At 40.5% G+C, this 12,819-nt stretch overlaps 1 protein-coding gene across 9 annotated transcripts in view; it reads left to right on the forward strand.

The window, feature by feature from the left end:
• Nucleotides 1-12,819, forward strand: part of MYT1L (myelin transcription factor 1 like) — a 426,396-nt gene that overhangs the window by 339,393 nt on the left and 74,184 nt on the right. For all 9 annotated transcript variants that reach the window (XM_075923549.1, XM_075923552.1, XM_075923548.1 and 6 more), the window contains one exon: nucleotides 67-135. In XM_075923549.1, the coding sequence (XP_075779664.1) occupies nucleotides 67-135 (69 nt within the window). The remainder of the gene's footprint in view (nucleotides 1-66; nucleotides 136-12,819) is intronic.

Below are 12,819 nucleotides of genomic sequence, written 5' to 3' on the forward strand. Positions count from 1 at the left end.
GTTTGTTTGGGAGCATTTAGCTTTTAAGAAGGTTGACTTATTTGGATCTCCTGCCATGTCTTACAGTCTGTCTGGCTGCCCCTTAGCTGACAAAAGCATTCGAAGTATGCTGGCCACAAGCTCACAAGAACTCAAGTAAGATATAAACAAAATCATTCTGTTTACATATTTATTTGCTCAGCTATTATATATAATTATGACAGATTCTAGTAATGCTATTTGGAAAAGTATTAGGTAATACATTGGAACAAAACCTTGCTTGGAATTTTCACAGAAATTGATAGTTCCATGCAGTTATTCAGTCGATCAACAGGTGTGTTTCTTTGGCTTGTTTGTTTGTTTGTTTGTTTGCTTTGGGGTTTTTTGTGCAAAGAGTATATGTTAAGGATGGGCAACTTCAGAAATTTTGCAGTCCCCCTCAGATAAGCATCCACATTTTTGGAATCCCTATTCAAAGTTTATTTAAACTATACAAGTCTTTTGAAGTTGTCAGTCTGAGCTGGATGTAGGAATAGACTGATGAAATTAGTCTGATTCGGAAACTGGCAAAGAATGTACTTGACTATTTCAGAACCTCAGGGAAGGTTGATTTCCAAAAAAATAATTAAAGGTCCATGCTTATGTGTATGGAGAGGTAGGAGGTTTTTATGGAATCTGAACTAGTTTGCGTTGTTCTCTCCAGGTTTGTATCACTACTATCAGCCTAATACATTGCCTCATTTAACCATATTTTTCTAGAATTTTCTTTGCTATTCCTCTGTATTCTTTCTCTCTACAAAGTAATGATTTCCTATCAATAATTCAGAGTTAAAATTGTAAGCAATACACATTAGTGTATTAACATATTATGTTGAATTATTTAATTAAAATATAAAGAAAATACTGAAATAGGATCTTTTAATATTGACAGCAATTACATATCTTTATATATGGTTAGTTACTCTATTCTTATATTTTAAAAAATTAAAAATCTAGATAATACAACTGTTCCTTATGAATGTAGGGAGAAGTCCTACCAAGAATTTTGTAAACTCCTTCAGAAATATCTATATTCTGTTTTGGTAAAGCAATGTTACTGATCCAAATTTACTGTTCCCCTGCAGCCAGAGCTTTGGTTAAAACTATGCTCCTGGACAGGCTGCAGAATTGGATAATTATGTGATATTCCTCAACATACACGAAATACATAGTATAGGGGGACAGATATTTAAAATAAGGAGGAAAGAATGGAAAGGGAGTCTGGAACTGAACAAATACTTGGTGATAATTCCTGATCATGATGAGGCGTATTCCAAACATTATTGTGGGGAGAGAAAGAAGGGTCCTACTTTCCCATAGTATTCTTTCCAGCATGTGACTAGGAGTTTCTTCAGATTCTTACATATATTGTTGGAAGAACAAACCCTAAAGCCCAGGAAATGTTTCACAGAGTCAGATACTAAGGCAGATTGCTCCCTAGATTGTCTAACATAGTGAATTCTCCTAGGGGTTGAGAAACTCATTTTACCTAATTTCAAATCCACTCCAAATTCACAGGTTTGAATGCTCAACTCAAATGTTATTGAGAATCCCTTCCACTTCAAGACTTTGAGATGTGTGGGAGCAGCAAGGGGGCATGGAGATAAAAAAAAATCAAATGAAAGCAGAGAGTGAGAAATAAAGTGTGGGCAGAGATATTGCTGGACTGTGAACCACATGATGATGTTCATGAAGCTATCTGCAGCAACAGTGGTTGGAGGCATCATGCCTACATGAGGCAAGCACAGACATGCTGGGGGAAAAGGGACAATGCATTTACCACAGGTCATTGCTGCTGCTTTAGAAAAGGTGCAACATACAGAGACCCTGCTTCTGCTCATGTAGTATTAATTACAATACTACAAAGAAGCTCCTTCTTATACCCTGCCACTTCTTCTTCCCTCCGAAGCATCCCAATCTATTTGCCCCAGAGGATTTAGTCTAACCCCACCAGTCCTTCAATTGCCTCCACTCCTGCTTTTTTTGTCCAGGCTGTCTCTTTTCCTATTCTGGTCTCCAGCCATCCCCCTCTCATGTTTCTTGTCCCAATATCCCTCCATTGTCTTCTCATCCAGTCTCTGTGTTTCCCCATTTCAGTTCCTTTTCCCAGGTTCTTTGCCCAGCCAGTGCTTGTATCTGTCCATACTTCTTCTTCATCACATCTATTTCCCCACTGACCACTTCCTCCCTTGCATCTTCCTCTTTATTGTTTCCCCATCCAAATCTCTACTCCTGTCTCCCAGCTTGTTTATTTTTGCTCAGCCAGCCCCAGTTTTCTTCTCACTCCATCCCCAGCCAACCTTCAATCTCAGTCATACCCTCTTCATAATCTTTTTCCAATCTATTCTTTGGTCTGGCTTCTGTCCCCCTTGCATTTGAATCTGGCAGCTACTTGAGCCTAACACACAGAAGGCATTTAGCATACAGGAGAGACAGTTCAGATGCCTGAACAGGACATGGCCTTCAGCAGCACAGACCTGCAATTGAAGGGAAAACCTTGCTCAGTCCTGGGCAAAAGCATGCTCAATATAGATGGAATCATCAGGGAATTTAGCTGCTATTATCTATTAAGTCCCTACTGAGTATGAGTGAACTTCAATTTTGAAAGGCTTATAACTCCAGTCAGGTTTAGACAGGTTTTCATAGGGGTGCACCAGGCACATTCCTGACCCAAAGGGCACCCCAAGTTCAAACATCAAGTCTCTGCTCTAAAAAATGCGTGCACTAGAATTTTTCAAAGAAAAATGACAAGAATGTTTTAGCATGTCGAAAACAACATATTTTTCCTTAGCATCATACCTTGAAACAACTAAACTGCATTGGATAAAACATTCCAGGAAAGTTCAGACACCTAGCATTGAAATTTTCATCTAATGGGTTAAAGTTTGACTAAGTTAGGAGAGTCTATGGACATGATATACCTTGACTTTAGCAAAGCTTTGGATACAGTCTCCCACAGTATTCTTGCCAGCAAGTTAAAGAAGTATGCATGAATAAATGGACTGAAAGGTGAATAGAAAGCTGGATACATTGTTGGGCTCTTTGTGTAGTGATCAACTGCTTGATGTCTGGTTGGCAATCGGTATCAAATCAGTCCCAAGGGTTAGTTCTGGGGAAAGTTTTGCTCAACATCTTTATTAATGACCTGGGTGACATCACGCAGCAAGTTCACAAATGACACTAAGCTAGGGGGAGAGGTAGATATGCTGGAAGGAAGGGAAAAGGTCCAGCGTGGCCTGGACAAATTGGAAATTGGGCCTAAAGAAATCTGATGAGGATCAACAAGGACAAGTGCAGAGTCCTGCACTTGGAACAGAAGAATCCCAAGCATTACTACAGGCTTGGGGGTTGAGTGGGTAAGCAGAAGTTTGGCAGAAAAGGGCCTGAGGATTACAGTGAATGAGAAGCTGGATATGAGTCAACAGGGTGCCCTTGTAGCCAAGAAGGTTAACAGCATACTGCAGTGCATCAGTAGGAGCATTGCCAGCACATCTAGGAAAGTGATTATTCTCCTTTATTCCGCATTAGTGAGGCCACTTCTGGAGTATTTAATCCAATTCTGGACATACACACACCCATATTACAGAAAGGATGTGGACCCATTGGAGAAAGTCCAGCAGAGGGCAACAAAAATGATTAGGGGGCTGGAGCACATGACTTACGAGAGGAGGCTTAGGGATTTGGGGTTGTTTAGTCTACAGGAGAAAAGAGTGAGGGAGGTTTGATAGCAGCCTTTAACTACCTGAAGGGGGATTCCAAAGAGGATGGAGAGAGGCTGTTCTCAGTAGTGAAAGATGCCAGAACAAGGAGCAATGGTCTCAAGTTAGAGTGGGGGAGATCTGGATTGGATATTAGGAAAAACTATTTCATTAGGAGGGCGATGAAGCACTAGGACAGGTTACATAGAGAGGTGGTGGAATGTCCATCCCTAGAGATTTTTAAGTCCCACCTTGACAAAGCCCTGACTGGGATGATTTCGTTGGGAATGGTCCTGCTTTTAGCAGGGGGTTGAGCTCAATAACCTCCTGAGGTCTCATCCAACCTTATTATTCTATGATTCTATGAGTCTGAAAATGTGATGTGCTCGGCAACCTTTAAAAACGTTCTCATGCCCCACCTGTAATGTATTGATCATGTGATCAATTAATATAACATTCGCTTTTGATCTATCCTGTTACTGCTACAGGTTGAACCTCTCTCATCTGGGACTCTGGTCTGGCAACTTCCCCAAAATAGTTAATTCGAATTAAGCTAATTCGAAATAACGCACCTATACACAAAAATTATTTCGAAATAGCATTTTGCTATTTCAAAATAGCATGTCCACACTGAGTGGACCATGAACCGAAATTAAGGCTGGCCAGAACCAGTGCCGGCAGGGCATCAGGTTAGGACTTAGTGTGTGGGTCTCCTGACTGAGCCTAACTGAGCTCTGTGCTTAAAGGGACCCTACCCCCAACCCGGACAGACAGTTTTCAGGGTTCCCCACTTGCTTGTCCCCCTCGATGGGGGACAGCAAACCTGTCTTGGAGAGCGCTGAGTGCCCGCACTTGGGACACCACAGAACTCGGCCACATGGAACCAGAGCTGCCCCTGGGCATGCCGTTGCATCTCGTGGGGTTGTTGCCATCATCCCGGCTGCACTTGCTGCAGGCTGCCATCCGGGGGTCCATCGGGGGACTGTCAGGATCCGGGAGGCTCTGAGGGAGAGCATCCACCCCGAGGAGCCCTCAGAGCCACCCCAGTCCTCCCCACTGGAGGCTCGTGCTCCATTCCTCCCTCATGTCCTTCCACTTACCCCTCTCTAACCCCCCTTCCTGATGTCAAATAAAAGACACGCATGTTCAAAAATACAAACTGGATTTATTGAACAAAACTGGGGGGGATGAACATCTGGGGAGACTGGGAAAAGGAGGTGGGAGAGGGGAAGGGGAAACCTGGGAGGAGGGAGCTGGAAGGGAGAAGCAAGGGGAAGGAGGAGGAGGAGAAGCTCAGGGCTCAGGGTTGAGGGTCTCGCCAGATCAACTTGACTTTCATGCTAACCTGCTCCTGGGTTCGCATGTGGCCTTTGATGGCCAGACTGGCAGCTATCCTGCCATAGACGGCTGCATTCCTCTGTCTAGTGCTGAGATCATGGACGTTGGGGGCATCCCCCTCAAACCTGAATACGGTCCATGATCTCCACCCTGGACCAGGAAGGCGCCCGCCTTCTCCAGCCCCTGTCAGGCTCCTGGGAGCTGGCAGACTGCTCCTGGGGAGCGGTGGAGGGCTGGCTGCAAGTGGCTTGCTGACTCATGTTTTGGGGACCACTGGGTCAGGGGCCCCGGTGGCCACTGCTGGCTCTGGGCTGGAAGGCTTGGAGCTGGCACAGGCACTGCGGCCAGGGTCTACCCCTTTAATGGCTCCAGAGCTGGGGGAGAGGATAATAAGTTTTCCTGGTTGTGCCCAGAGTGGCCGCCAGGGCTCCCTGGGAAGGGCTGAGGTCCCCTATTTCGAATTAAGTGTCTACACAGCACTTAATTTGAAATAGCTATTTCGAATTTGGCATTACTCCTCGTAGAATGAGGTTTACCAAATTCAAAATAAGGTCTCCACTATTTCAAATTTATTTTGAAATAGCAGTTTGCTGTTATTTCAAATTAACTTTTGTAGTGTAGACATACCCTAAGGTTTTTAAGAAATAAATAGCATCAAAACAGATAGATATTGGGGACTTCAAATAATTTTGAGGACTTAAAATGGACAAAGTAGTATAAGCATCCAAAGCCTTTCATGGCTTTAGCACTGTCTGTTTTAATTATTATGTTTATTTTAATGAATTTTGTGTCTCACTGCCATAGGGTCCTATAAATGCCATAGATCAGATTGGTAGCATCCAGAACAATTTCCAAGATATGAAGTAATATTTTTACTCCATGGTGAATAATAGAATTAGTCAAAATCTTTCTTGATTTCCACACATTCCAGTAGCAGTGGCATACTAGAACATTTCTTACTGATGCACACCATGCAGTTTATATGAATCTCCAGCCACACAACATCAGAGTTTAAAAATATTTCTTGGAAATAGAACTTTATCCAATTTAAAATATTACCTCACCCCTGTCTAGAATTCTGCAACCACCAGGGCTACAGCAATACTGCATACATCGGTGTTTCTCAAAGTGCTTCCCGCAGTTTTCCTTGGCTGTAAATGGTGAACTGCAGCCAATGGGAGCCGCAAGGCTCCATGGCTGCAGAGTCAGTAAGTAAACAAACCATAGCATCCCAGTAACAACACATGCACAGATCAGTAGAGCCCTGTGTGGATACAAAATTGGTGTCCACATCTACATCTGCAAAAATGATCTGTGGATATCTGCATCACATCTATAGGTGCAGATATCCATGGATATGAAGCAGATATTCACAAATGTAAAGGGCTGTAAAGATCAAAGCAAGTGAAGGGTGTTAAAGAGTTTGGTCAATAATCTTCACTACCAAAGGAATTTCTTAAGTTCTTAGTACCCAGTTACTGGCATTAACAGAGAGGACTTCCATGCATTTAAGTGTCTCTAAAGGAATTAACATCCATGATTTTCTAGTGTTAAGATACAAGATGTAGTTTTGTAGAAACTTGACTTCTTTCTTAAAAGACAAAGATATTCTGGATTGAGTAGTATACCTCCCTATGGTACGAGAGCAATTAGTAGTAATAGTTAAAAAGTTTAAGGTAAAAGAAAAAATTTCAGTTGTTAAATACAATTTTTAATTTTAGTCTAATTTATTGTTCCCTAAGGCTATGTCTAGACTACATGCTTCTTTTGAAAGAAGCTTTTTCAAAATAATCTTTGGAAAAAGCTTCTTTCGAAAGAGATCGTCTAGACAGCCACCACTTTTTTCAAAAAAGCAAGCCACTTTTTCAAAAGAGAGCACCCAGGCAATCTGGATGCTCTCTTCCAGGTAATCTGGATGCTCTCTTTTGAAAAAGCCCTGTTTGGTTTCTTCCTCGTAAAATGAGGTTTACAGCTGTTGAAAAAACCGCCATGTTCTTTTGATTTAATTTTGAAAGAACGCAGCAGCAGTCTACATGCAAGTGAAGTTTTTTTCAAAAAAAAGGCCACTTTTTTTCGAAAAAACCCTGGAGTCTAGACATAACCTAACAGTTTCAATAACTTAACAAGTGCAGTCTTGTAATGTTATGACCTTTTTTTTGAGAGAGAGAAACAACATTCCCTAAAGTTTTAGAAATAAGTGAAAAGAAAAACTTTACTTTTAAATTAATTAGTTGATTTAAAAAGCAGTAATTTGAACAGTGGATAAACCATCCAAACCAAACCAGTCCTCTTTCTTTCTGTGCCCTGTCAGCAACAGCATCTGTACAACAGTGAGTTTAAGGAAATACAGTAGTACTTTCAGGTGAACATTTTTATAAGACTCTTTGTAGTTTGCCTATGCTATTTAATTTTATTTCTCTAAGGTCATGTTTCTGCCAAAGACTCATGCATGGATACTACCTGCAATAGTTTTCCAATCCCCAAATGCCTCTGCCCTAAGCAGAGTTTCACTACATGAAATTGTCTTCAGGGAATGGGGAATAGGGAAGTGGAATTCACTGTCCTGACCCTCTAGCATCTTTAAGAGAAGAAGGCATTCTCATTATCATCCATGTTCTGAAGCCCCAGGATTTCTTCTTTCTTTGTCTCTCTCCATGGTAGGAAGGCAAGCTTGGGGGTGGGACCATTTTTTCTGTTGTGAAGGCAGAGGACCTTGTGGTTTCCTTTCCCTCATTCCTATGTCATTTTTTGCCATAACTTCCATATTGTCAGATACCCAACTTCTACACCCCTCCAACTATGTCTTTCCATCTCCATGGGATTTTCCCATTCCCCTTATCCCAGGGGTGGGGAACCTTTCTTGGGCTGGGAGCCACTGACTCACAGAAAAAGCAGTGGGCTGCACACAAGTGAGAAGCAAAAAAAAAAAGCTCTCACTGATTAAGACGCAGAAAGACACTCCCCATATTCCCCTTGCACACCCAAGTCTGGGGTGGGAGCAGGTTAATAGATTTTGTGTACTCTAGCCCCATGGGGGAAAGGCAGGAGAGCTGGAGCTGCGGGAAACTCTGGATCCAGACAAGCTGAGGGCCACATCCGGCCCCCAGGCCTGAGGTTCCCCACCCCTACCTTATCCCTTTCTCCTCCTTCCATCTGTGATGTCTTGTGAGTATCTCCATCTAACTCCTGAGGAGGGGAGACAAATGGGCCATTCTGCACCTCTCTGTATCTCATCAACCCCTGTCAATTTCTGGAATCTTGGGGAAGAGGTATTAATTGGAGTGGAGAAAGGGAACATGGGAATGAAAAAAGTCCTGTTTGACACATGCCTTTGGTTGATTCGCACAGTGACCCCTATTGGCAGGAGGCAAAATTATGTCTATTGATATTAACACCTGAGGGAAAAAGATACCTGACACTCCCAGCCAAAATGGGGCATTTGGCAGGCCAGCAGTAAATACGGTGCTTGTTCTTGCTTTTAATTATTCATACTAATTAGAGGGCATTTGGAAATTTTGGGCCAAAACACCCAGTGACTTCAATTACCAGGAGAAGATTACTTTAGTGGGAGCTAAATAAGTAAGGACTGAGAAAGGGCAGTAGGATTTGGCACAGAACACGTAATTTCAGAATAGTTAAAACCTGGACCCTAGTTTCTGTAATACTGGCCCTTAATGGTGAATTTTGAAGACTTCAAAATAGTTTGTGGGCTCAATTCCATAATAAAACAAAGACAGAAACTTTACAAATATGTTTATTTAAGCAATATATATAGGGCCAGATTGTAATGGAGTTTTGCTGGGATTGGAGGGGAACAGACAAACTATCTTCCCAGCATAGTTAGCCCATGCAAGGCCTTGACTTCTCTCCTAGCAAGCCCATTATTTTGAAATAATTTTGAAATAATGGGCTTCCTACTCCAACTTCTGTAACCCTCATTTCACGAGGAGTAAGGGAAGTCAAAAGAAGAGTTTTGCCAAAAGTGAAGTTAAGGTACTTTGACTTCAGCTACACAATTAACATAGCTGAAGTTGTATATCTTAATTCGATTTTAGCCCACAGTGTAGACGTACCTTAAGGATGCTAACATTTTGTCTCATCTGTACGGGGGGTAATTGTTTGGAATCTCTGTTATAACATTTCTTCTTCTCTAATTCCCTAGTGTGTATCTTTTCAGGTTTAATTGTTTTTGACTCACTAAGCTTGCTAAAGTTTTTGTCTGTCTGCCTACTGAGTATCTGAACTGATGAGCCTAGTAAATAAATGTGGGATGTAATGCAATTCTAAGTATGGACACTTTGAATCTGACAGGGCTCTTTTTTTAATCAAGTTCTTTTATGTTTGCACTTGACTTTTCTGTTCATAAATTTGATTGTAAGGACTTGATGTGTTCTACTTGAGCTGATGTTCAAAGAAAATTACCAAAATGAGGCATTTATAAATTATTGGCTATTATCTGTTGGCCATTAACTCATCTGGAATCCCATGGTGAAAAAATTACAGTTTACATTGTACTATTATTTTGCTGCTCAATGTGTCGTGTAAGAGGTTAATTAAAAAAACAACAGAATAATATTCTGCCAGTAAGATGTAATCATTTCCATTTCATTCAAACACATCTGTGTCAACCTTGGGCCAAGCGTGATCAGGAATCTCACGTGGTTTCAGTGGGTTTTTTTGCATTCTGTTTCCTATATTTATTGCAGATTTCCACTTGGATACCTTGTCTTTGATGGCAGCATGCATGCCTGGCCAGAACAGAACATCTTGGGCTCTGTTCCTGCACTTCTCAATACTCAAATGGGCACTGTAGGTTATACCTAGCATTTCCAAACTCATGTTGTGTAGTGCTATGACAATGTCCTTTGTATAGAACCCCATCATGTGCAGCAATTTCATCTCTATGGTCACAATCAGTTATTTTTACTTGAAGATGTCTGAGGGTTTCCCGTTAGCCATCTGTCTAGAATAACTTGCTCAAGCTCTTGAAAGATTGGATCATTTCATGTTTCTTGCTTGAGTTTGTCTAAATTTGTATCAGAAAGGGGTAATTCTTGAGTTGTATTTGCATAAAACCCCTCTTCCTCATGATCACAGTTTAAATGCCACTTTAAAAACATGCTCTCTATGAGAAGCTCATTACCAGGTATTTGCATTTCGCTTGCATTTCTAACCCTACAAGGCAGGACCTGCCTATATGAACAACTTTGCAATTTCACTATAATTTTCTGAAGTCTGGACTATGCTTTGCACAGTGGACCCCGTAATATCCCAAAAGTTTATGATCTGTTTCTCCATTGACTAATTTTTGCCTATAAAAATATTCATGAAAGTATTCACAACCAAAATTTATTGCCAGCATTTTGTTTTTCTTGCTGGACATAGTTCTGTTGTGTTTTAATTCGTGCTTTAGAAGCATATGTCACTTAGACATCATCTGGCAGAAACATAGCCACAATCTCTGTGAATTTGCATTGATATAGGACAGCATTTTGAAAAGTCCTTGCCTGATTTAAGAACCAATGTCCCATTTTCAAAAGTAATGTAGGCATTTGGGAATCAAAGGGCAGGCCTACACTGGCAATGAAAATTGATGCAAAATACGCAACTCCAACTATGAGAGTTGCATAGCTGGAGTTCATGTACATAGCATAGATTTTCTTGTGGCGACCCCACAGGGGGAGGTTGACAGAGGCACTCTTAGCGTTCTATTTAATGGGTCTTTACTAGACCCACTAAATTAAATGCAGGAAGATAGACCTCCGGAGCATTGATCTTCCTGCAAGTGTAATTGTGGCCTAAGTCTCATTGACCTTCAGTGGTAGTTAGGCTCCTAAATGCATAAATCACTTCTGAAAATGGGACTTAGGACTCATCTAAATGGTTCATTAGTCTGCACCAAAGGGGTGTAAATGCTAGTGCACTCTACCATATTGTGCATTAACTGGTCTGTGTGTATCTTCCTAGTGTGCACTAAAAGTTCTCTAGCATGTTTTAATGTAGCACTGTAATGTGAAGTAGGGAAATTTTAGTGTGCATTACTAGGTGCCACATGGGCTAATAAGTGCACAGTGCACACTAAAATTTGTAATCCTCTCGTGTGGACTCATGCACCAAATAGACAAGCCCTTAAATTCTTAAGTTATTAAGGTACTTCTGAAAATTTTCCTTTTAGTTCTTAGGCTCTTTATGAATCTCAAAATACGTCAGCATTGATGCTTCTCTAACAACTTATTTCATTTTCCAAAAGCTTTTTTCCTGTCATCCCAGTGCTATTCTCAACTGTCCCCAAGCAGCATTCTGAGAGGAAGAATTAATTGTGACAAATTAGTGATGAATTTGCTTAGATATGTTAACATGCCCATTAATCTCTCTAAGGCCTTCTTGTCTTGGAGTCTTTCCATTTGTACAATTGTCTCCACCTTCCCTGGGTTTGTTGCTGAGTATGTGGCCTACATAATTTGTTCATGTTCAATTCAAGGGCCTTTTTCTTTGGCACAGTGCAGTCTCTCATTGTTTTCTTCATCATTTTTGCTTCAAATCAGCAGATCATAAACAATTCCTTTCATCCCATCCAGATCCTCAAAGATCTGGGACACAATGCTGTGGTATATCGCAAGTGCTGAGGCAATCCTAAAGGGAAGTTGCTTAAGCATATATTTACCAAAAAGGGAGTTGCAGACACTTGCCAAAAACCTTTAGCTTGCACTCCACCTTAAACTAGTCTTGCATTTTGAACTCTCCACATGCTCATTCAGATTCACAGGTGATTAAGTTAGTGTAGTTCTATGTATTTCAGTGCACTTCCACTGATGCACAGCTGCTGAGAATTTAGCCAGGTGTCCTCACCTCTTCTCGTGGGCTAGCATCAATATTTCGTTTCCCTACTTAACCCATTTTGAACTACAAAAATCCTTAACCTGATTGATTTTATTATGGAGACCATACTGTTAATTCAGTTGTGTCTGCATTCACACAATAACATCTAATTTTGCCATCTGGTCAAGTTCACCTTTTTATTTCCAGCTTTATTACTAATGAAAATGTATATGGTGCACATATTTTTGTGGGTACAATGATATCTATATCAATGTGATGTTTTATATCCTATCTATATGTTCCAGTCCTTTAAACATCTTATATTATTTATAAGAATTTTTGATATCCTGTTCAGTGGAACTTATACACACACTTGCTTATCTGCATTTGTACACTACTCTCTAGTTCCAAAACAGATGGAATTTCTTCCCCTTTTTTAAAATCTCAGAATGATTTTGCTTCTTCTTTAGACATACCAGTGGGCTCATTTTTTGCCTGCTCACAGAGACAAGGTTTGTTATTTTATGTGCACATTGGCCGTCATTATTTTTTTTTTTTTGTATACACTGACTTTGCTTACTTTTCACTTTGCTCCAGTAATAATTTTCAGATTATTTTTATTCATTTATTTTCAATGTGTCAAATCAATGTGTTGCATAATCAAGCTTTATAAATTATTGAAATTCAATTAAAAATACCATTTCACTGTAATCATTGTATCTTTTTCATCCAGCTCTTTGTTTGTGAATGCATTTTGTTTTATTATTTCTTTGTAACTTGTGCAACACTTTTGCAAAATGGTTACAACTGACTATACGATAGCCAAAATCCATGAATTCTGTAGTAAGAGAGATATAAATAAATGTCAGGACAGTAGCCATTGTGTTATTTTGCTCTTATTTTATAGTGGCTTTCATTCTCACATTATGATATGCTGGAGAGTTTT

The sequence above is a fragment of the Pelodiscus sinensis genome, chromosome 3 (genome assembly GCF_049634645.1).
Source record: "Pelodiscus sinensis isolate JC-2024 chromosome 3, ASM4963464v1, whole genome shotgun sequence".
NCBI lineage: Eukaryota > Metazoa > Chordata > Testudines > Trionychidae > Pelodiscus > Pelodiscus sinensis.